Here is a 25,622-nt window from a genome sequence, read left to right on the forward strand (position 1 = left end):
TGGGTCAGCCCCACTTCAGAGCTAGCAAGTGGCTGGACAGCACCTTGCTGCACTGCAGGGGGGCCATGAGGACCCGTTCTGCACTGGAAGTCCTACTCCAGAGGACTTGCATGAAGGTCTGGTTTGTTTGCTCAATAGCTGACCATTGCTCCTCAAGAGATGTCAGTCTATTCTGAACAATTACTATGTTTTCCATACCCTGGCGACTAAGCTCCTCCATGGACGTAGCCATCCTCTCCTCTACCGTAGCCATCCTCTCCTCTACGGTAGCCAGGCTTACCATATAGGTAGCCATCCTTTCCAAGGAGGTTGCCATCCTTTCTGTGGTGATGCGTTCATGCGCCAACGCCTCCACAAAGGCTCTGCTCATGTTAGCGATGGACTCCTCCATTCGCTCCACTCTCACAGTGACCCTGGAGACAAAACCTGCCAGAGACTCCTGCACCTGTCCCTGGATTTCCAGCACCGCTCTCCTTCTGGATGGACCTGGAGGCACAGGGTCGACATGCAGCGTAGCCGAGCTAGGAGCGTCTTCTCCACTGCTGTCCCTGTCTCCACCATCTGCTGATGCTCACTTGTGAGCTGTGATACACCAGGTGACTACTCTATGTCCAGAATGTCCCACCGAGGTGTGAGTGTCTATGCTGGTGCAGGGTGTGCTTAATTCTGCTGACGGAGCACCCTCAGAGGTTGCAGCTTCCTCTGAGGAGTCTGGAAGCTCAGGCTCTTTCTCCTGGACAGCGGGGACGGGGTCTCTCGATGGTCCTGTGGGGGAGTAAAGGAAAGAGTTAGAGATGTGAGGTAAAGGTTGCATGCACATTGAATTGTGCAGATGATCATAAGTCATTCTGTTAGAGCATCAGAATCATTATCAGTCACTCGTGCAATGTCAATGAGAGAGATGACAAACTATTCTGTCACCAGCTTGCTGTGATGCGCCCGCCTGTCCGTCCCCCACTTGGGAATTCTCCTCGATCCCGGCAATTTCCAGGGCCGCCTCCCCCGAGGTGGTGAGCTGAGCTACTGAGGGAGGTCCTCCTCCTGTCCTCGCTCTTTTCCTCTTATTGTGGGCTCTCTTTTCCTGCAGTGAGGAACACAAGTGGAGTTTGAGTGAGAATGAAGGAGTGAGTGTAAAGAATCCATAGCATAGATGCTTAGAAGGAGACAAAGGGCCCTCCCGGTGTGTTGTAAGTTGTTGTCATTGCGTCACAGTGATAGGGAGTGTGAGGGCTGCATGGTGGAATAGTTAAGTGAATGTGACCATAGAGAGAGAGGGAATGGGTAAGGGTGCAAGGATGTCAGTGTCAAGTGGGATGTGGAGGAAGAGGTTGGCAAAGCAGAATGCTGGTGAGGAGAGGCGATGGGGATGAGATTGAGGGTGATGAGAAAGTCATACTCACTTTTCCTGTGCGGAGAAGGTCATGAAACCTCTTCCTGCACTGCAGCCAGGTTCAGCGGCACATAGAGATGGCATTGACCTCCTGGGCCACTTGCAGCCACACAGCTTTAGTCTGTTGTGGTGGCTTTTTTCTCCCTGAGGAAGGGAAGAGCACCTCCTTATTAGATCTTGCCCCCTGCACCAGAGCTTGCAGGGAGGGCTCATCAAAGCGAGGTGTACACTTTTGCTGTCCAAAGCTTATCCAGTCTCCAGAAGAAGCAAGGCTGCTTGCAGGCCTTAAATCCAGCAGCACTGATGATATCATCGGAGGCAACTTTCAGGATGGAAAGACTTATTGGGCCAGGGGTTCCCACACGCTGGAAATCAAGTGCCCAATTAGGAGAAAATCGCACTTTTTTCCCAATTCACATCGGAGTCGAGGTCCTGACACGAAAACCATCTGACATGCCCCAGCCCGAGCCCAAAATATTTGTTTAAAGCCTCATTTCCTTATTCCCCAATATAATTTCTCCTGTCTCAGCCTCTAAGGGACCAATGCTTACTTTTGCTATTCTCTTTTTAAATAATTGTAGAAGCTCTTACAATCTGTTTTTATATTTCTTGCTAATTTACTGTTATATTCTATTTTCTCTCCTTTTATCAATTTTTTGGCCATCCTTTGCTGGTTTCTAAAGGTCTCCCAATCCTCAGGCTTACTACTATTCTTTGCAACATTATAAGCCTCTTTTAATCTAATATGATTAATTATTGTAATCTATAACGCCCCTCGGCCTCAGTATTTGTCTCCTCAGGGGTGTCATGAGCCATGTCTTCGGTGGATAGCCCTTGTCTCCAAGCAGCCAGCCAGTAAGTCTGTTTGGAGGTCTGAAGAGCTGAGGGAGGGCGCAGTACGAAACAGTCATGACAGCTGTCAGGGTATCTGACGCACACATGCATAATCTTTTTATGGTTGCAGATTTTTATGGTTACTTAAGGCTAAAGGGATCAAGGAATATGGGGAGAAGGCAGGGACAGGGTACTGAGTTTGGATGATCAGCCATGATCTCATTGAATGGTGGAGCAGGCTCAAGGGGCCGAATGGCCTACTCCTGCTCCTACCTTCTATGTTTCTATGAGCTGCACATTGAGGGAGTGGAAGCCCTTGCGGTTCACAAATACTCCTGGGTGATGATGGAGTGCCTTCATGGCCACATGTGTGCAGTCGATGATGCCCTACATCTGTGGGAAGTCAACCAGAGCTGCAAAGCCGAGCGCCTGCTCAGTAACACTGGCCTCATCAGTGGCAAAGTTGATATAATTGGTTAACTTGTGAAACATAGCATCGGTCACCTGGGTGATGCATCTGTGGGTGGCTGCAGATCCCTGGAAGGAGTCTGAGGGTTGAGGGTGGTGGTGACCTTGACTGGTAAGGAGTGTCCACCAGGACCTCTGGGCAGCAGGTCTTGTTCCAACAAGCTACAAATGTCTGTGACAACCTGGCGCGAGAGCCTGAGCCTCCTGAAGCACTGCTGCTCAGTCATGTTGCAGAAGCTCATCCTCTGCCTCTATATCTTGTGTTGGATGTATCACCTTTGGCGCGGTGCAGCCCTCTGCTGACCCCCTCTCTCCTGTGGAGCATCATGTCGTTGAGGAGAAGGCTAATGTCATGGTTGCTGCTGCCGCTGGTGTGGCTGCTGCTGGTGTTGTGGCTGGTGTTGTTGCTGGTGGTGCTCGGCAGATGCTGTCAGGAGGCCACAGAGCATCGCTTGGGCAGCTTGACCTGCTTGTCATCGCTCTGCCAGCCTTCCTCTTCCGACAAATTAGATTAGAGCATCTCCATTGTCAGTTTTTTAAAAAGGCTATGTGCAAAAAGAATAATAATTAATAGTAACTGGCATAAAAGCTTACGAAAAAAATTGTATAAGAAGGAACTTTAAAGGCCCAAAACCATTTATCTTGAATGTGTATAGGCATTTTACAGCCCTCCACCTATTGATTCACCCCAAGGCCTCCTGCCCATCAGGTTTCCTGGGTGTGCTGTTGAGTTGGCATCCAGTATCCTTTTTGGGCCAGGAAATGGAGCAGCGCTCTTCTTGAGAAGGTTAATGAAGCTTCTGCTTGCTTCATATGGGATCTTCAAATGCCTGTCCAGAAAATTAAGCAGGTCTGAAATTCAGTGATAATCTGGCAGAACTGCTTGCTGCTAGATTTTGCACTAAAATTTGGGCATAAGGGACACAAAAATAATTGACTCATGCAAAAAAAAAATGACTGAAGAGATGATAAAAGGCTTAAAATGGAAGGTATTCTACTGAAGGTTGATGCAATTTTAGAAAGTTAATGACTGATTATACTCTACCAAAATTGTTGCAGGTGAAATGTATTCAGGATGCAATACGTGACAAGAAACAAAGATTTAGTTTCCTGGGAGAAAATATTGTTCTCCTCGCTTCAGTTGGCATTTTCATTACAATGAATCCAGGTTATGCAGGACGTACAGAACTGCCAGAAAATCTGAAGGCATTATTCAGGTAGTGTAACTGATTATTTTATTTAATAGGGCTTTGTTGATGTGCTGGGTATTTAAAAAAATATATATAATCTATTTACATAAAATATTAAAATCAGTACGTAGGCCATGTGGCCCCTTCAAAAATGATAGCTCCTATGGGAATTCCAATATTATAATGTAAATAGTTGTTATGATTCCCTGCCATCCCTATAGGTGGTGGTTTAATAGGATTTACCATTTTAGTCTGAACAATGAAATATCATGGTTCTTTGTCATACCATCACACAGTGCTGTATTATCCTTTTTTCTCTCACTAACTGAAGTTTACAGTGTCCAAAATAACGTTTTAAACAAAATAATAGATTCAAAAATACATATTTCATCATATCATGATAAAATTTACCCATTAAATTGACTTTTGTTTCTTTACTACCTTCCATAAACTTTAACTTCATTTAGCTTCAAGGCCTCAGTCTCTCCCGAATGCCTGGGCTTGAACTTGTTATTTTTGTACAACATTGTGGTTCTGTTGGTTGAAAGCGAGCGAGAGTCTAACCACCGCCCCTTGACATTCAACGCCGATTCCCCCACCATCAACATCCTGGGGGGGTCACCATTGACCAGAAACTTAACTGGACCAGCCACATAAATACTGTGACAACAAGAGCAGGTCAGAGGCTAGGTATTCTGCGGCAAGTGTCTCACCTCCTGACTCCCCATAGCCTTTCCACCATCTACAAGGCACAAGTAAGGAATGTGACGGAATACTCTCCACTTGCCTGGACGAGTGCAGCTCCAACAACACTCGAGAAGCTCGACACCATCCAGGACAAAGCAGCCCGCTTGATTGGCACTCCATCCACCACCTTAAACATTCACTCCCTCCACCACCGGCGTACCATGGCTGCATGCAGTGTGTACCATCTACAAGATGCACTGCAGCAACTCGCCAAAGCTTCTCTGGCAGCACCTCCCAAACCCGCTACCTCTTCCACCTAGAAGGACAAGGGCAGCAGGCGCATGGGAACACCACCTCCTCCAAGTTCCCCTCCAAGTCACACACCATCCTGACTTGGAAGTATATCGCTGATCCTTCATCGTCGCTGGGTCAAAATCTTGGAACTCCCTCCCTAACAGCACTGTGGGAGCACCTTCACCACACGGACTGCAGCGGTCCAAGACGGCGGCTCACCACCACCTTCTCAAGGGCAACTAGGGATGGGCAATAAATGCTGGCCTTGCCAGTGACGCCCACATCCCATAAACTAATTTTAAAAATGCAAATTATATAGTCTGAGAATGTGCTATTTATCTCATTTCCTAAGGATACATCAGTCCCTTTCAGCCAGCTGAATGGACGGATTGTTTTTCTTCCATTTCTAGCAGTTGTTTTTCAAAATGTTTTCCTGCTTTAGGTTTGACTAGAAATTTGTATGGGCTAAAATTGATTCCCATCCCTCAGAGTTTTGAGATGTGGGAGATTAAGGTATTTGATGATACAGGGAAGAAGAAGCATGAAGGGTGTAATTTGAAGTTAGAGGGAACAAGTGGGAAAGTTGAGATAACTGATGATCATAGTAGTACAGGTAGACTATCCTTTATCCGAAAACCTCGGGACCAGCCGTGTTTCGGTTTTCAGAAAATTTCGGATTTCGGAAGGTATTTTATAAGACTGGGAAATTTGTCGGGGGTGGGGGTCGGCGGGGGGTCGGGGTCGGCGGGGGTCGGGTTGGCTGGGGGGTCGGGGGTGGGGGTCGGTGGGGGTCGGGGTTGTGCGCACAACTTACGCTGAACGAAAACCATTTTGGTTTTCAGAGGATTTCGGTTTTCGGAAGTGCGGATAAAGGATACACTATCCCTTATCCAAAAGGGTGGGGGTCGGCGGGGGGTCGGGGGTCGGGGGGGGGGGGGAGAAAAGAATATCGGACAGGCCGCTGCAGCTATCGGACGGGCCGCTGTATTGTTGGGTTCACTCTCCCGGTACCTCCTTCACACTGCCCGGCTCGGCCTGCAATCTCCTACCCAGGAGGGAACTCAGTGATCCTCTGCCCTGCTCAGCGTAAGTCGTGCGCCACTCTGGTCATGTCGTGCGCACGACTTACGCTGAACGAAAAAACCTTCGGTTTTTAGAGGGTTTCGGTTTTCGGAAGTTCGGATAAAGGGTAGTCTACCTGTATTGATAAAACAGAGAGATGTGAAAGGTTGAGACTGGGAAACAAGTTGGAGGCTGGAGTTGAGAGAAACATTATTTGTTGTCCACCAATGGTGCAACTGTAAAGTAGTTAATCCAGCAGGAACAGAAATACTTTGCATTTTAAATATTAGTAGGCACAGTCCCTTTGGAACACTTGAAACACTCATAACAAGAAATATTTATGTAAATCATATGGAAACAGTTCTTTAACATGAAATTAATGTTTGCTTGACCTATAATGCTCTTCTTGTGGGTTATTGATTAAGTCATTATGATTATCCATTCTTTCAGATTCTTGGGTATATTCAATCAATATTTGTGCTAAGCATAACATAGCAATCAGAGAAAATACTTTGCTCCAAGTAATTTAATCAAAATTGCAGCCAGAAAATTTGGGGTAGGGATTCATACTCCAAACCTTGTACTTATGAAAATATATTTTTGTGGTTTGACTTTATTTTTCATAGAAAATTCAAATTCTATTTGTGTCACGTTGCAGTAACTGGTTTTTAATGTAAATAGTTCAGTGTACATATGTGACACAGACTCCTGAGGCTCATTCTGACTTTCAAAAAGCATACTCTAATCCTAATGCTAGACACAGTAAACAACTTTTATTTTTTCTCTGTTCAATTTGCTCTCATTGCATTTTTCTCTCGAAGTGAGTAACTCATGCAGAATACATTTCTACTTGTAGTAATAGCCTTCTGTGCCTCATCAAAGTGGCCATTGTTGACCTTGTTAGAGTCTGTCAATTGACTATTGCAATGTGGCAACTGTCATGGCAAGCCGAGTTTTGATCTCCCCCAATGTCTAAATACAGACACACTTTCCTATGGGTCACTGGGACAGATTTCCTCACCAGCAGTCATGCTAATTTTTGGTTTTGGTGAAGGCTGCTCACTAGTCTTTTTGAGAACAATCATTTTCATTGGTGAAGATCTACTTCACACTCCCTCACTGCAGCAACAGGCTATGTAAAATGCCTTAAACGTAATGCATAGCCAATTACTGAGGGATTCTTGCTCCACTGGTTTGCTTGACTGCATTATCCAAGGTTAATGAAGAACTGCAGCAGTAGCTTCTCCCATTGCCCTGTGATGATAAAGGGCTGTTTGATGAGCAAATGGAGAAACTGCTGGAGGGTCATAGGACTGAATTTTAATCTTGAAGAGCGCATGGGTTTGGGTGCTGTTTTCAGTTTAATGTTGGGTCCACTAGTTTCCCGGGCTTCCTAAAACTCGCCAGTGAAACCATGGCAAGTACACAGTGGCAATTGAGGGGCTGAAGCAATCTCAGGTAAAGATGCCAATAAATACTCAGTCCTCACAGCTGCTTTCTTAGTGGAGAAGGGTTTCTTCACAGTACTTGGCTGAGAGGTTACTTTGTACAGATTAGAGGCTAATTTCTACAATTTTGAGGTTTTCTTTATCATGTCAGGATGGGTGCTGCTTAAGCTGCCTTAGACTGGACTTTAGATGAGGAGCAAGATGACGAGCACCAGCACCAGCCTGCTGCTCACAGACCTGTAGCTGCACAGCAGAGAGGGGACCAGCAGAGAGGGACTAGCAGAGAGGTGCAGCTCGCAGGAGGCACTACCCACGAAACAGGTTCTCCAGGCAGAGGCTCAGTTTCCTTGACATGTTTGAACACCAGTGTCTCAGGAGGTTCAGGATGTCACGTCAGATGCTGGTAGACATCTGCAACCTGCCTGCTGGACCTGGTAGCCATGCGTTACCAGTGGCTGTCAAAGTTATTAAATCCGTGAATCTTCAATAAATAGACGGAGACTGCAGATCAACAATCAACAGGTGTTTACTGGATGAGGGTAGTCTAAAAACTAACAGTACAGATGCCTGCTCAGGGCTTATATACAGGTGTGGTCACTGCCGGTACTACAGTATACAGGAGCTGTAAAAGTAGTTCTCTCTTAAAGGTACATACACTACAATTCCTCCCCTTTTAGATTAACAGTACCATTACATTCAAATAACAGTTAACACTTTTAACATGCACATTAACTGAAATAATCCATTTATAGATTTAGTCTTTGGGGCGGCTTCTTGATCCTTTCTGGATCGCGCCTTTCCTGAGTGTCTTGTTCTTGGTGCGGAGGCGATTCTGGCCCCCTGTCGTCGGTTAGGTCATCAGTTTCCGATGCTACTGTTTCTGGGGTAGATGCTACCGGTATGTCGGGTTCATCACCAGGTACGCGAGACATGGGGTTGACTCGTTCCTGTGACGCTAGGATCTGGTCGACATGGCGTCTCACAATGTTCTCCCCGACATCCACTGTGTACATTAGTGGTCCCTGCCGTGTGCATATCGTTCCGGGTTGCCATTTCTCTGTTCAGTAGTCGCGGGCCAAGACTGGTTGTCCTACATTGAAGCTCCTTGTCGGCTTCTCATTGATGTGCTGGAATTGCTTATTCTCAACATTTCTTCGCACATTTGGTCTGAGCAAATCCAGACGAGATCTCAACCTTCGGTTAAAGAACATCATGGCCGGGGTCTGGTTGGTAACTGCATGTGTCGCATTTCTGTAGGCTGACAGGAAATTGTCCACCTTATGCTGCAGTGGAATGTCGTCATCGCACATGGCCCTTACTGCCTTTTTAAAGGTTTGTACGAACCTCTCAGCCAATCCATTTGTGGCTGGATGATACGGGGCGGATGTGTAATGTCTTACCCCATTCCTTCTCGTAAATTTCCGAAACTCTTCGGACACAAACTGTGGTCCGTTATCAGAGCAAATCTGCTCTGGCAAGCCGTTCCTGGCAAATATGGTCCGTAGGACTGCAATCGTTTTCTCCGTAGTGGTGGAGGACATTTTGATCACCTCAGGCCATTTCGAGTGCGCATCCACTGCTATTAAGAACATTGAGTCCATGAATGGACCAGCAAAATCAAAATGCACCCGTTGCCATGGAGCGGATGGCCATTCCCATGGGTGTAGAGGGGCATGTGGTGGTGCATTTTGGACCTTCTGGCATCCTCAGCAGCTCTTTGTTAGGTCCTCGATTTGTTGATCGATTCCCGGCCACCACACATAAGCCCTAGCAAGGCTTTTCATTTTCACCCCTCCCAGATGGCCTTCGTGAAGCTCATTGAGCACTCTCTCCCTTAACTTGGGTGGAATTACCACTCGGGATCCACACATCACTGTCCCCTGGCATACTGACAGCTGTTCTCTTCTGGATGAGAATGCTGGCAACAGTGAGTCGCCATGTGTTGGCCATCCCTTCACCGTCAAATCATATACCCGAGACAGTGTCGGATCATTTCGGGTCTCCTTCTCTATATCCGCGTTAGTTACTGGCAAGTGTTCAATTATTGACAAATAAAATATTTCAACAGGGTCCACTGCTGGTGCTTCTGCCACAGTAGGCAGTGGCAGGCATGATAGCTCATCAGCGTTTCCATGCTGTTTCGTGCCCTTATACTCTATTTTAAATTGGTTCGCCCCTAGAAAAAGGGACCATCTTTGTAGCCGTTGCGCAGTCATCACCGGAACGCCCTTCTTTGGATTAAAGATGGAGACAAGTGGTTGGTGGTCAGTCAGCAAGGTGAACTTCTGCCCGTGCAGATAGTGGTTGAACTTTTTTACTCCCCATACTAGGCTGAGGGCCTCCCTGTCAATCTGGGTGTAGTTGCGCTCGGCTGAGGTTAGTGACCGAGACGCAAAGGCTACTGGCCTCTCCAACCCGTATGGGAATTTGTGCGACAGCACCGCTCCAATGCCATAGGGTGATGTATCACATGCCAACCGAATTGGTAGTGCTGGGTTGAAATGGGCCAACACCTCTTTTGATGTGATCAATTCTTTGCACTTCTGGAAAGCTCGTTTACATTCGTCATTCCACTTCCATGGTACCCCCGTCTGCAGTAGGGTGTTCAGTGGGTGTAATACTGTAGACAAATTTGGTAAGAACTTATGGTAGTAGTTCACCAGCCCGAGGAACGACCTCAATTGTGACACATTTTCCGGTGCTGGAGCCTTGACTACTGCCTCAATCTTTTCAGGGGACTTATGTAACCCTTCTTCATCAATAACGTGGCCACAATACGAGTTCTGCTTCTGGAAAAACTTGCATTTGTGGCGATTAGCTCGTAGCCCATATCCCTTCAATCTAGTGAGCACCTGCTCCAGGTTGGCGAGGTGATCACTGTCATTTTCACCCGTGACCAGGATGTCGTCCAAATAACACTGGGTCCCTGGAATCCCTTGCAGGACTTGATCCATTGCCCTTTGCCAAATAGCTGCAGCCGATGCTACCCCGAACACCAGCCGGTTGTATTGGTAGAGACCTTTGTGAGTGTTGATCATGAGGTATTGTTTCGAGGCTTCTTCTACCTCCATTTGCAGGTACGCCTGGGCCAGATCAATCTTAGTGAAGCGTTTTCCTCCAGATAGCGAGGCGAAAATATCTTCAATCCGCAGAAGCGGATATTGTACCGTGTGAAGGATTGGGTTCACTGTCACCTTAAAGTCCCCACAGATGCGAACCTTCTTTGGTTCCCCGGGCGTATTACTCAACGACCTCTTCATTACAGGAACGATGGGTGTAGCCCACTCGCTCCAGTCCACTTTGGACAGTACACCTGAACGTTCCAAACCTTCCAGCTCTGCTTCGACGGCTGGGCGGATCGCATAAGGCACCGGTCTGGCCTTAAAAAACTTTGGGCTTGCATTTTCCTCTATTTTAACCGTTGCTGTTATGCCTTTTAGTGTTCCGAGTCCCTCCTGGAACACTTCTTGTGCGTCAGTTAGCATTTTTGATAGTCGTCCAGGTGTGACGTCGTCATCCTTTTTGGCCTCTACCGTCAGTGCCTGTATGGAATGCCAATCTAATTGTATCTCCCGGATCCATTCACGTCCTAGTAGTGGTGGTCCTCCATCTGGCAATACATATAGGTCCATTTTTGGTATTTCCTGGCCGTTGTATATCACGTTCACCTTTATTTTTCCTTTGGGGTAGACTTTTTGCCCCGTGTACGTCTTCAAGACAATCTCTGTAGCTCTCAAGGGTATATGTGAGAATAGCCGCTTGTAGTCCCTTCGGTTTATGACTGTTAGGGCTGATCCTGTGTCCAATTCCATTTTCACTTGGACTCCGTCTATCTTGAGCGTGACCCAGATAGTCTGGTGATCCTCCATTTTGATTACATGATGTAGTTTCAGACAACCCAACTCCTTGCTTCCGGAGTCTGTATCACTTTTCTGTTCATCTGAACTACTCTCCGTCACCTTATGTACCTTTTTGTACTTCTCCTGTGGAGATTTCTTGCTGCTGGTTTTCTTCCCCGACCTGCAGACTCTTGCTATGTGTCCTGCTTTTCCACACTGTCTGCACACTTGGTCCTTGAACCAACAATCCTTCTGGTCGTGTGTTGTTCTGCCGCAACGATAACACTTCCCTGCTCCATATGACATTTCATTGGTGCCATATTCTTGCGGTCTCCATTGTATCTCTGCAGCGCCCCGTGCGGCTGCTTCGTGTGATACTGCCATGCTGAAAGCCTTGTCCAGCGTGAAATCCTTTTCTGATAGAAGCTGTTTCTGGGTTCCTTCACTTTGAAGCCCACACACAAACTTGTCCCTTAACGTATCTGCTAGTCCCATTCCAAACTGGCAGTGTTTCGATAGCTTGCGCAGTTCTGTTAAATACTCAGCATTACTTTCGTCTTTATGCTGGTTCCTTTTGTGAAACTTAAATCTTTCTGCTATCAGCAGCGGTGTGGGGTTTAAGTGGTCCTGTAGGATTTCCACTATGCTTTCGAAATCCTTATCCACTGGCTTCTCTGGGGTTATTAGGTTTCGCAGTAAGCCATACATTTTTGCACCCATGGAATTCAACAAAACCAGTGCTTTCCTGGCATCTGGCACTTCATTCGCCTTGCAGTACACCTCAATGCGTTCCACATATGTCGCCCAATCTTCGACTTCATTGTCGAACGCTGTGACACTGCCACTCTTCGGCATCCCTGGGTGCGGTTAGACTGGCTAAAATGGCGTCTCCCGTGCTCTCCCTTCTTCTCCGCTGGCTCAAAATGGCGTCTCCCGCGCTTCCCTTTCTTCCCGCGCTCGCCCTTCTTCTCCGCTGCGGCTTCAAAAATGGCGTCTCCCGCGCTCTCCCTTCTTCTCCGTGGCTCCATGGCGTCTCCCGCGCTTCCTTTCTTCCCCCGCAGACGCTGCTCAGCCCTTGAGCCCTGGCTGCGCTCTGCGCGTTTTCCTGTGCGCCTCTCTCGTAGCCGCCGCTCGGTCCTGAACCCCGGCTGTGCTTTACCCTCTCTCTCTTTTTGGTTTCCGTCGACGCCGCTCGGCCTTCAACCCCTGGCTGCGCCCTGTGCGCTTTACCCTCTCTCTTACCCCGTCGACGCTGCTCGGCCTTTTCTGTGCCGTCGGTCGGCTCCAGCCGCCGCTGTCCGGGAAGGGTCCGCTCTGTACCTGTTGCCAGCCTGTTGCTGGATCGTCGTGGCTGGAGAACCAAGCCCAGCTCTCAACAGCCTCCCCTGCAATGCTCACTCTCTGCCGGATGACTGGGCGGTTGCTCGTGGTCGACGCCCGTGCTTCTGGCCTCGACTTTCTTCCACTGTCCTCCAGGAGCGAATCCTTGGGAGGAAATGCAGAGTTGCAGGTAGGTTCGAATCGACCTCGTCGCCACTATTAAATCCATGAATCTTAGGTATGGTGTTCTTCAATAAATAGACGGAGACTGCAGATCAACAATCAACAGGTGTTTGCTGGATGAGGGTAGTCTAAAAACTAACAGTACAAATGCCTGCTCAGGGCTTATATACAGGTGTGGTCACTGCCGGTACTACAGTATACAGGAGCTGTAAAAGTAGTTCTCTCTTAAAGGTACATACACTACAAAAGTCACCAGCACCTGCCACTTTTTTGCCTACGGATCCTTCCAGGGCTCTGCCACAGACATATGCAGGATCACAAATGCATAAGACAAGTGATTGATGAGTTGTTTGCCCCAGTGCCGGCAATTACATAAACTTTGTCACCGAGAATGCCAGTCAGAATGAGCAGACGCTCGGCTTTGCAGCTCTGGCTGGCTTCCCACAGGTGCAGGGCGCAATCAACTGCACACACATGGCAATCCGGGAACTCCCAGAACAACCAGGTGTACTCATCAACCACTCCATCAATGTGCAGCTGCTGTGCTACCACAGAAAGATGCTTATGCAGGTGCGCGTAAGATTGCCGGGCAGTTGCCATGATGCTTTTGTCCTGCGGTAGTCCAGGCTCCCTGATCTCTTCGGACCTGGAAGCAGACTTAAGGGGTGGCTGCTAGACAACATGGGATACCCACTGCAAACTTAGCTCATAACACCCGTCAGAAACCCGACCTCTGATGCCCAACAGCGCTACAATGAATGCCATGTCACCACCAGATGTGCAATTGAATAGGCCATCGGCATGCTGAAAATGTGCTTCAGATGCCTGGACAGATAAGTCAGGGTCTCCAGAATGGTCGTAGCTTGCTGTTCTCTGCACAACAATGGACCTGCAGGAGGAACAAGGGGAAGAGCTCAGATCCCCCTCGGACGATTCGGAGGGGGATGAGGAAAAAGAAGAAGATGGTGATGAAGGAAATGCACCCCCAGCTGCTCACATTGCTGCCAGGGATGCCCTTATTAATGCAAGGTTCACTTAGGTTGCACCAGTGCACCCATGTGACCAGAAACTGCAACAGCCACTCTCCTCCATCACCCCCCCCCCCCACCCCACCATGCCACTGACACAAAGGCCAGAATTTTCCCTGAAAAAAATGAGTGAGTTTGAAGCGTGGGGACAGTTAAATTGTTAAAAATGGATTCCCAACCTGATCCCCACATTCGTTCCCATCAATTCATGTCTTCACATTCATCAACAAACAAGTTAGAAGATCACTTACCACCCAGCACCCAAGTATGAACAAGACAGTAAAGTGGTGAAAAATAATAACATTTATGTGAGCTAAATAAAGAACAAAAACATATCAAAACAACTTTTACTCAGACACACGTGTGCATATTATTGTGCAACTACAAAGCCTTTTCTAGATCAGTATATCAAGGAACCAACTCGTGAACAGGCTATTTTAAATTTAATATTGTGCAATGAGACAGGGTTAATTAATAATCTTGTAGTAAAGGAGCCTCTTGGGAAGAGTGATCATAATACGATAGCATTTTATATCGAGTTTGAGCGTGATTTAGTTAAGTCCAAAACTAGGGTCTTAAATCTGAACAAAGCAAACTACGTAAGTATGAAAGGTGAGTTGGCTAAGGTAGACTGGAAAACTAGATTAAAAGATATGACAGTACATACGCAATGGCAAACATTTAAAGAAACAATTCATAATTCGCAATGAATATACATTCCTTTAAAGAATAATAAATCCATGGGAAAATTGGTCCAACCGTGGCTAACGAGAAGTTAAAGATAATATTAGATTAAAGGAAGAGGCTTATAATATTACTAAAAAGAATAGTAAGCCTGAGGATTAGGAAGGATTTTAGAATTCAGCAAAGAATGACCAAGAAATTGACAGAGAGAAAAGAAAATGTGAGAGTAAACTAGCAGGAGACACAAAAACAGATTGTAAAAGCTTCTATTGGTATGTAAAAAGGAAGAGATTAGTGAAAGTAAACGTGGGTCCTTTACAGGCCGAGACAGGGAAATTATAATGGGGAATAAGGAAATGGCAGAGACATTAAACAAATACTTTGGCCAGAATTTCCCATAAAAAAAGGTGGGTTTGGAGCGTGGGGGCAGTTAAAGCGTTGAAAATGGGATTCCTGACTCTGCCTCCAACCCGCCCACTTCCGGTTTTGCCGGAAGCGGGACGGTGGGGAGGCGGGGAGCGACCATATTGTAATGAGGCTGGAAACCTCTTTTTTCCCCCTCCATTTTGTGTTTAACTGCATGTAGACGGGTTTCACACAATTCGTGAAACCTGGCAGTTAAACAGAGGCGAGAACGGCTACATGCAGGAGGTAAGTGGCTTTATCCCTACCTCCTGGATCCAGGACCCCTGCCTAACCCATCCACTGTGATCGGAGACCCCTTCACGAGGCCTCCGATCACCCCCCCCGGCCTCTCCCCTCAAGCCTCCGTCCCCCCCATGCCTCTCCCCACCGGACTCCCCCTCCTACAAGGCATTCCCCTTCCCAACCAGGCCTCCCCACCCCAACAATAATGATGAGGCCAGCCACGATCCTCCGGTGGCCGGCCCCGATCCTCTCTCCCCCCACTACCTGTGATCCCCAGTCGACCCCCCCAACAAAAGTCTGGGACATAGTGCGGAATCAAGGGTCTAGTGAGAATGAAGAACTTAAAGAAATTAGTATAAGTAAATAAATAGTACAGAAGAAATGAATGCAACTAAAAACCGGCAAATCCTGTGGACCTGATAACTACATCCTAGGGTTTTAAAAGATGTGGCTACAGAGATAGTGAATGCATTGGTTTTGATGATCCAGAATTCCCTAGATTCTAGAATGGTCCCCGCGGATTGGAAGGTAACTCTGTTATTCAAGGAAGGAGGGAGAGAGAAAACAGGGAACTATAGACCAGTTAGCCTGACACCAGTAGTAAGGAAAATACTAGGGGGAGAAATTCGGTATCGCCCCGTTTGGGGCGCAATTATTGGCCGGGCGCAAAGTTTAGCGCCTGGCGCTAATTATCACCTCTGACTGCAAACTTGGCTTCTATTGCCCCTGGAGGTGCTACACACCTCTCTTAAGGCGCTAACGCCGAGGAGCGAGTCGCTACCTCAGAGCGCTGGCGAAGCTCATGTGATGTCAGTCAGCAGTAGAACACAGACATACTGGCGCCGGCCAGTTCTTAAAGGGGTGGGTCGATCTTGCTTTCCATCCACACCCTGCTCATTACAGCCTTGAATCTCGGCCTGGAGAGACTTGTACATCAAATCTGCTGGAAAGAAACAATGGAGGAGCTCAGGGAAAGAGCTCAAAGTGCAGGCCCCATAGTCTCTTCTAAATCGATGCAAGGAAGGTCAAATCAAAATGAACCTGCAAAGTGCTGCTCAGTACCCAAAACTCCTTCACCCAGCATTGAATCTCTCCAGAAGTCTGTCTCTCTCACTCTCAGAATGCGTGGTACAAAAGTATCGCTGACAAAAAAAGGCAGGAAGCGGTCGCCTTTAAATAGCGCTCCCCCAGTCCCTTCCCAACTGCAAAACGCTCCCCTTAATCTGTCATTGCTAGCGGCAGGCGGTAAGGCAGGGGGAGCCACTCAATATCCGGCCGGGGGGGCTACCAGGGCGTTGCATGCTCGACTGACGTCATGATCTGCGGGCGCAGGAGATCGTGGTGGTAGTGTTTAGCGCCGCCGCAAAATGTCAGGTCAATTTCACGAACGGCACAAACATTGCCACGCCCGGGCACTTGTTGCTTTGTGCCCTCTTAGGGCGCTAACGGGAGATGCAAAGCAACTGAATTTTGCCCCCCGAGAATCTATTATTAGGAATGTGGTAACAGGGCACTTTGAAAATCATAATACGATTGGGCAGAGTCAACACTGATTTATGGAAGGGAAATTGTGTTTGACAAATTTCTTAGAGCTTTTGAGGATATAACTAGCAGGGTAGATAAGGGCGTATCAGTGGATGTAGTGTATTTGAATTTTCAAAAGGTATTCGATAAGTTGCCACACAAGAGCCTATTACACAAAATTAGGATTCATGGGATTGGGTGTGATATATTAGCATGGATTGAGGATTGGTTAATGGAAAGAAAACAGAGAGTAGGAATAAACGTGTCATTTTTGAGTTGGCAGGCCGTAACTAGTGGGGTATCGCAAGGATCAGTGCTTGGGTCTCAGCTAATTACGATCTATATTAATGACTTAGATGAGGGGACCGAGTGCAATATATCCAAGTTTGCTGAAGATACAAAGCTAGGTGGGAAAGTAAGTTGTGCGGTGGATGCAAAGAGGCTGCAAAAGGATATATAGACAGGGTAAGTGAGTGGGCAAGAACATGAGAGACGGAATATATTATGGGGAAATGTGAGGTTATCCACTTTGATAGGAAACATAGAAAAGCAGAATATTTTTTTTAATGGTGAGAGATTGGGAAATGTTGGTATTCAGAGGGACCTGGGTGTCCTTCTACACAAATTACAGAAAGTTAACATGCAGGTACAGCAGGCAATTAGGAAAGCAGGCAAAATGGTATGTTAGTCTTTATTACAAAAGGATTGGTGCATAAGAGTAAAGAAGTTTTACTGCAATTATATAGGACCTTGGTGAGATCACACCTGGACTACTGTGTACAGTTTTACTATCCTTACCTAAGGAAGGATATACTTGCCTTAGAGGGAGTGCAATGAAGGTTCACTAGACTGACTCCTGGGATGGAGGGGTATTGTCCTATGAGGAGAGATTGAGTAGCCTAGGCCTATAATCTGTCGGGGGAGAAATTGGGTATAGCCCCGTTTGGGGTGCTAGTTCTGGCGAAGCGCAAAGCCTAGCGCCAGTTGCGATTTAGCGCCACCTGGCGCGATAGTGTGTTGCAGCGCCCCTAAAGGTGATTGCAGCGCTAAATCAGGCGCTGCATGCTACTCTTAAGGCGCTAACCCGGCGGCGCAACCCAATTTCGTGGTGGCGGGGCGCAGCGAGGGTGCTGTCAATAATCACTTTCCCTGAGACACAGTGGCGCCGGCCAGCTCTTAAAGGGGCAGGTCAATTGGCATCACCAGACACACTCACTGCCTTGTCGGCCTTCAAAGCGGTGGGAGTCTACCTGTGGCGCACCAGCCTAGCAAGACATGGAAAGGGTGAGGCAGAGGGCGGAACGACTCACTGATGGGGCATTGGATGCTTTGGTTGGCGCAGTGGAATCAAGGCCAAGGAAGATGGTCGGAATGTGATTTATGTTTTGGACAGTCTCCTGGGTGTGAGAGGCAGTTATGTGTCAGTGTATTAGTTTTGCTTTCTGTTGCCATAGCTTTCTCATGTTTGAAGGAACCACATTTTGTTTAATGAAACACTTTCTTCATTTACAATGGCCATGCCTGCTATTTACATGCATCTTGCCCTTCACAGGCTTGGGGGTATCAGACCGGTTCCATTCCTGTTCTTGGAATGGCAGCAAGCATTCCGTGAGAGGGGCCTCGAAGCTACTTCTGATCAGCCTCTGACGCGCAGCCTGAGAAGAGCTGCTCGCGTAGAAGTTCAGGCCCGTAGGCATCTTCTCAGCCACCGACAGAGATGTCCTGCACCTTATCTGAGGCTGCAGATCTGGCTGAAGCAGCTGGCACAGCTCAGTCACCACCTCCTTTCTAAATCGCAGCCTTCTGACACTCTGCTCCTCCGGCATGTTCATGTAGGAAAACTGCTGTCGGAAAACCCTGCCAGTGTAAGGTCTGCTGTGGCGACGTCTGTTGGCCCTCCTCCGTCTGGCCATGCCCGCCCCCCTCTCCCAGCGTCTCAGTGCCCTTTCCAGATGATTCAGCAGCAGGACGTTCCCCTCCAATGCAGCCCCCATAATAAGTGCCCACAGGAAGGTTCCCCATTGTCAAGGCTCACCAACAGCAAGGTGATGGTCAGAAGGCTGAAGATCGTCTGCCTGCGCTGGCTCAGTGGTCAAATGGCTCTCTGTATGCAGCTCAGCAACTCTTTGTAGATCTCGAGGAAGTTGTGCTCCAAAAATGGCTGCCGCTTTTAAACCACACCAGTCCCCTTTAACTAACGCTCCTCCAGCCCGAGAGTGACTTGGTAAGGTCCAAGTAAGCTGTCACTATTAGCGCCAGGCGCTACGGAGGGGGGCGCCACTGAATTTCCGGTCCGGGGCGCCCAAAAGGCATTGCACACTCAAATGGCGTCATAATCAGCCTGCGCCCATGAGCGGGCGCGAAGATTTAGCGCCGGCGCTAAATATATGCTCAATATGGGGCGAGCCTTGCGCCTGCCCAGAAATTGGCTAGCGCCCCACTTCTCGGCCTCTTTAGGAGTTAATCGGTGGCGCTAACAACCAAATTTCTCTCCCGTAGAGTTTAGAAGAATGAGAGGTGATCTCATTGAAATGTATAAAATTCTTAAGGGGCTTGAAAGGGTAGATGCTGGGAGGGTGCTTCCCCTAACCGGGGAGTCTAGAACTAAGAGTCACAGTCTCAGAATAAGGGGTCGGTCATTTCAGACTGAGATGAGGAGAAATTTCTTCACTCAAAGGGTTGTGAATCTTTGGAATTCTACCCCCAGATGGCTATGGATGCTCAGTCATTGAGTATATTCAAGACAGAAATCGATAGATTTTTGGATATTAAAGGCACCAAGGGATATGGGGATAGTGTGGAAAAGTGGAGTTGAGTTAGAAGATCAGCCAAGATCTTATTAAATGGCAGAGCAGGGCCGACTGGCCTGCTGCTGCTCCTATTTCTTATGTTCTTCTGTTCTTATATATAATAATATATAATTGCAGTAAAACTCTTCTTTTTTCTGCTACTCCTACGTGGTGCAACCTGTGTGGCTTCAGCAGAGGTAGAGGCAGGCTGCTCAGATCCCTTCTCTGATGGTTGAGATGCTCTTGGCCGACGTCCTCCAGCTTTTGGAGCCTGTGAGGGCCCTGCCAAAGACTGCTCTACCTGCACCTGTGCAGGGGCAGACTTGGCCATTGGGAGACGAGACAGCAGGTGGGCTCCTGACTGAGAGGTGAGCTGTGGGTGAAGCACTTTGAGTAGAGTCCCCACTTCCATGACCCTTTTTGCCATCATCCCTCTCATGGCCCAGACGCACTTCACTGCTACCACTGTGCTGGAGAACATTTTAATGCAGATTGGTACGGCCCTGTAAGGCTAAGACTAAGGTATCTACCAACCTATTTAAGGTGGCAGACATGTTCGCATCCAGAGTTTGCACGGTGCTATAGAATCATAGAATGATACAGCACAGGAGGCCATTCGTCCCATTGTGCCTGTGCTGTTGAAGGTGTGCATGGACTCATTTGATTGGAGTGTATGACGGTCCGTAGTGCTGGCCACTCTGTCCATGGACGAAAAAATCATGCTTGAGGTGGACTCCTCCAATCTCTCTGCAATCGTTGTGATTCCACTTTGAAGGCCTGTCAGTGCATCGCACATTGTCTGCTGCTGCTCAATAATTTTCCTCTTCATCAACGGCCCCCGAGGCACAGCATCTGTGTCCAGCTGAGCAGAGCTTGGAGAGGGCTGCGCCCCCTGATGTGGACTTTCCACTGCTGTCCCTGGCTCCACCATCTGCTCTTGCCCAATTGTAAGCCAACAGCCAAGGACACCGAAACGCCACTGATCACCAGTGCTTCCTCCTCTGCACTTGTCAGTTGCGAGATGTTTGGAGGGCTCTTCCGGTACTCTCCCTCTCTCTGGTGTTCTGTGCTGTCTTCTCCTGCAAGGAGGGAAGGAAGAGATGTATGAGTGAGTGTAATGGCATGTGTTCAGCTGATGGATGACGTGCATTTGGTGAGGGTGACTATGAGGAAGAGGCGACTATGAGGGAGAGGCATGACATTGCCTAAGGATGAGGGTGCTTGCGAGTGGTGGATGGATAGATGGGGATGTGAGGAAGTGCACAGAAAGAGAAGGATGGATGCACCTGCAAGGTAAGTGGGTGTGAGAAGTGGTGTGCTGCAGTAGGTTTGAGAAGGCAGAGTGAGGGGGTGGGGGTAATACACACAGCAGGATGTAGGTGAATGTCCCATTGTACTCACCTTTCCAGACCTGCTTATGTCGTTTAAGTGCTTTCTGCACTGAATCCAGGAGTGTGGCACCATGCTCCTTCTGATGACCTCCTCTGTTACCTCCAACCTCATCTTCTTGGTGTCAGCTGCAGGCTTTTTCCTCCCGTTGGTGGGGAACAGTATCTCCCTCCGACTTCTCACAGTCCCCAACAGCACATCCAAGAAGGCATCACTGAAACGAGACGCAGCCTTTACCCATGAGGAATCTATTCTGCCACTTGCTTCTCTTTTCTTCCCAGCTCCAAACTCAACTTACACTTTGCAGTGTGCCTTTAAATATTGGAGTTGAGATCGAGTTATGTGGGACCACATCATGCCTGCTGCCACTGATTGGATGGGAAACTCAGAAGTAAAATTATAATGGCCCAGAACTTGGTGTCGGGGGCTTGCCGCGCATGCAAGCCCCCGATCTGCACTCACCCTGCGCGCTGACATCTGAAGCCCGGGCCTGCTTGCATTTCCTGTCACAGGCCCGGTTCAGATGTCAGCGCGCAGTGCTTACCTGATCCAGTGGCGTAGTTAGTGCGATGTGCCGGCTGGGATCAGGTAAGCACTGTACAACCAATCAGGGGAGGGGAAGGTTCATTCATGAGTTTGAGAGTAAGAACTGTCAAACTCATGAAAACTACGGGGGCCCAAAACACTATTTAAACTTTAAATAAAAATTTAAAAAACATCCCAATCATTAAATTAAGTATAAATAAGTTTAAAAAAATAATTTAAACAATTTTTTTTTTTGAAAAAAAATAAATTTTTAATAAAAAAGGTCTAAAACTAAACTTACCTTATTGTAGATTCTTTAAAATAATAAACCTGTGGGAAAAAAAATTCTAAATTGCACTAAAACACCACTTAGCTGTAAAAATAAATACTTCCGTGTGCTTTTTACAAGCGTAAAGACCGGAGGCCTTTACACACGCGCAAATCCCCCCAAGCAGAGGAAATCCAAGACGCACGCGCTGCCCCCTACAGCGCACGCGCTAGCCTCTTCAACTTTTGGGTTAGAGGAGAGGAAATGCCGGTTTTCAGCGCATGCGCTGTGCATGCTGAAAACCGGCATTTCCTCCGGCCAGACGCGTGAGTACCCCTTCCGTACTCACGCGTTTGGGGAGGAATTACTGCCTCAATAAGGTTGCTGAATTAAAAAGCTACTGACAGATGCGTTGCACTTGCTTCCGGATTTCCTGTGTGCTATCGAACCCCCACCCTTGCCAACCCCGCCCCCCGCATCACAAAATTAAAATCAGGGCCATAATTGCCACCAGAACCTTTAAGCAATTCTGGTTTTACATTAAGGAGCCAGGCTTTCCACTGGGGTTCCACCTGCCCTGATTATACTTGAAGCAAGAATAGCATCAGCAATCCATTTCTAGATTATCTTTATAAATATAGCAATGTATGGCCTGTCAATGATTAATGTGTTTTCAAATTTGCAGATGTATTGCTTATTCTTTACTTCTCTTCTTTTAGACCCTGTGCTATGGTTGTACCAGACTTTGAGTTAATTTGTGAAATCATGTTGGTTGCTGAAGGTTTCATTGATGCCAGACTGCTTGCTAGAAAATTCATTACCCTTTACACACTCTGTAAAGAGCTCCTTTCTAAACAGGTAATTTCTAATCATTGTTTATTTTAGTAGATTGATCTTCCCACACAAAAAAATGAAATAGTGCTTAGCATTAATGTAAAATTCTAAGAAAGTTAGTCATTTAAATAATTATGTTAATAGTGCTGTGTTTCCTGATCCATAAGTATTTAGTAACAGCAACAAGTACCAGCAGCAGCCAGTGATGTCCCTTTCTGTTTTCAGCCTTTTTGCCTATTCCAAAGCAGCAAAAATCATAGAATGATATGGCACAGAAGGAGGCCATTCAGCCCATCGTACCTGTGCCGGCTCTTTGAAAGAGCTATCCAGTTAGTTCCACTCCTCTGCTCTTTCCCCATAGCCCTACAAATTTCCCCCCTTGAAGTATATATCCAATTCCCTTTTGAAAGGTACTATTGAATCTGCTTCTAACACCCTTTCAGGCCATGCATTCCAGGTCACAACAACTCGTTGTGTAATAAAAATGTTTCCTTATGTTGCCGCTGGTTCTTTTGCCAATCACTTTACATCTGTGTCCTTTGGTTACCGACCCTTCTGCCACTTGAAACAGTGGCCCCGATATTGACTGGGGTGCGTTGCATAGGTGACGGGGGCGGGGGGAGTATTGGGTAGGACTCCTTTTTGGTCCCTAATCAGCCCCACCCCTCCTCTTACTACCCGTTTACTATTTATATGCCTATAGTTACTACCCGTTTACTATTTATATGCCTACTCTCTGCTTTTTGTCCCTGAGCCAATTTTGTACCCATGCTGCCTCTGTCCCTTTAATCCCATGGGCTTTAATTTTGCTAACACGTCAATTATGTGGAACTTTAGCAAATGCCTTTTGAAAGTCTATATATAGACAACATCAACTGCACTACCCTCATGAACCCTCTTCGTTCTTTCATCAAAGAACTCGATCAAGTTAGTCAAACATAATTTACCTTTAACAGATCCATGCTGACTTTCATTTACGAGCCCATACTTTTCCAAATGCCAGTTAATTTTGTCCCGGATTATTGTCTCAAAGTTTCCCCACCACCGATGTTAGGCTGACTGGTCTGTAGTTGCCCAGTTATCTCTCTCCCCGTTTCTAAACAGGGGTGTAACATTTGCAATCATCCAGTCCTCTGGCATCACCCCCATATCCAAAGAGAATTGGAAGATTGTGGCCAGAGCCTCTGCATTTCCCACCCTTATTTCCCTCAGTAACCTAGGATGCATCCCATCTGGACCAGGTGACTTTTCTACTTTGACTAAAATGTGCTTACATCACTGCTCAATGTTATTTACAGGGCTTTCAGAGCCTGTTGCTGAAACTAGCTTTGTTTTGACACTTTTGAGCCATTTTATATCCCATTGGTATACTCCACAGATCAATTCTCTAGCTATTCAAAATTTATATTCTTTCAGGTGGCTTGTTAACTGCTTCAGGGATGTGAAAAGGTGTGTTATCATTGACTGATACTTATAATTGTTGCTAATGAAATGGGATTTCTTGGTCAGCACTTGTTGTTGTTGAAACACTAATAAAATTGTCGGAGAATGCAGCATTCGTAAGTGCTGACTAAGAAATCCCATTCCCATGGTTAACTCGACAGGTGACTAAAATGGCTTAAAGGTGCCAGAACAAACCTAGTTTTAGTAACAAGCTCTGTGAGCCCTGAAAAGTCACTTGCCCATTTTAATGGCGGCGGGATTGGCGACCAATACGGTCTCAGCAGACGGGTTGGTCGGGAAAAGCTTTTAAGGAGGCTGCGTGCCTCCATTTTTATAGGATTTTAATTTTTAATCCATTTTGGACGGGTTTGCCAGGCTTTGGGAAACCCGACAGGTAAAAGGAGGCAAGAAGGGTCGTATCCATAAAATAAGTGTATTTACAGCACTGCTTATGTGCCAGGAGGAGCAGGAGTGTTTCTCCCAGCCCAACAAGCTTACCTGCTTCCAGCTCCACGACCGCTGACTCCCCCGATCTCCCCCCACATCCACGCTCTCCCTCCATTCTTGCGATCTCTTCCCCCGACCATGATCTGCACCCCACCGCGATCTCCTCCCCCACTGTCCACAATCTCTCCCCCGGGATCTCTCCTCCCTGACCACCATCTGCCCCTCCAACCACCATCTGCCCCTCCGACCACCATCTGCCCCTCCGACCATGCTCTGCCCCCAACCACAATCTGCACCACCTGACCATGATCTCTTTCCCACCCTCCTCCCCCAGCGATCTCTTTCCCACCCACCCCCGGCAATCTCTTCCCCCCCTAATGACCACGATCTCCCTCCCTACATGCTCCTCGGCTGCAGCCTTGTGCCACAGGCTTTCCCACCCAGGCTGTCAGGCGGAAAACCTGCAGAAAAATTATAAAAGACGTCCTACGGTTAATACTTCCGAGTTTCTGTCCAGAATATATCCCCCACCCCCCCCACCCCGACTCCCTCCCTGCCTCCCCATAAGTATCAAGGATGTTTACTCTGTTTCTCACTCCACAGATGCTGCCTGACCTTCTGAGTGTTTCCAGCATTTTCTGTTTTTCTATTATATAGTCTAAAGAGATATTAGGACAGATGACCAAACGCTTGGTCAAAGAGGTAGGTTTTAAGGAGTGACGTAAAGGAGACAAGGGAGCTAGAGAGGTTTAGGGAGGGAATTCAAGAGCTTAGGACTTCCATTAAAATATTTTATTAAAATTTTAGTGTTACATTAAAATGATTGAAAAGCAATTTGTCATTGTTTTCCCAATCAGAGGCTGTCACTCATTTTAATGGTTTCCCAAAAAATGAGACCAAAAACATAACAATGTCATCTTATTTCACAGGACCACTATGATTGGGGATTGCGGGCTATCAAGTCTGTGTTGGTTGTGGCTGGCTCATTGAAAAGAGGAGATCCAACTCGTCCTGAAGACCAGGTTCTTATGAGAGCCTTGAGAGATTTTAATATTCCAAAGATAATAACAGATGATTTACCTGTGTTTATGGGACTTATAGGAGATCTGTTCCCAGCACTAGATGTGCCAAGAAAGAGAGATTTAGATTTTGAACAGGTAATGCAATTATACAGGTTAGCTATAGTTCATGTGCTTAGTTTTCAAACGATTTACAAAATACGAACAAGTGCTCACACATGCAAATATTCATGCATGCAAAGTGTTATTTCCCAATGACACACTAGTCAGTATAATATTATATTTATATGTAGAATCATACACGCATAT

General features: G+C 47.2%; 1 protein-coding gene across 1 annotated transcript in view; it reads left to right on the plus strand.

Moving 5' to 3' along the window:
- Nucleotides 1–25,622, plus strand: part of LOC147102876 (dynein axonemal heavy chain 17-like) — a 908,504-nt gene that overhangs the window by 522,047 nt on the left and 360,835 nt on the right. The window contains exons 41-43 of the mRNA XM_085963770.1: nt 3,752–3,909; nt 22,290–22,428; nt 25,224–25,451. Coding sequence (XP_085819896.1) covers nt 3,752–3,909; nt 22,290–22,428; nt 25,224–25,451 — 525 coding nt within the window. The remainder of the gene's footprint in view (nt 1–3,751; nt 3,910–22,289; nt 22,429–25,223; nt 25,452–25,622) is intronic.

This window comes from Somniosus microcephalus, chromosome 21 (assembly GCF_052327205.1).
Source record: "Somniosus microcephalus isolate GS21.2 chromosome 21, FLI_Smic_1.0, whole genome shotgun sequence".
Classification (NCBI taxonomy): Eukaryota; Metazoa; Chordata; class Chondrichthyes; order Squaliformes; family Somniosidae; genus Somniosus; species Somniosus microcephalus.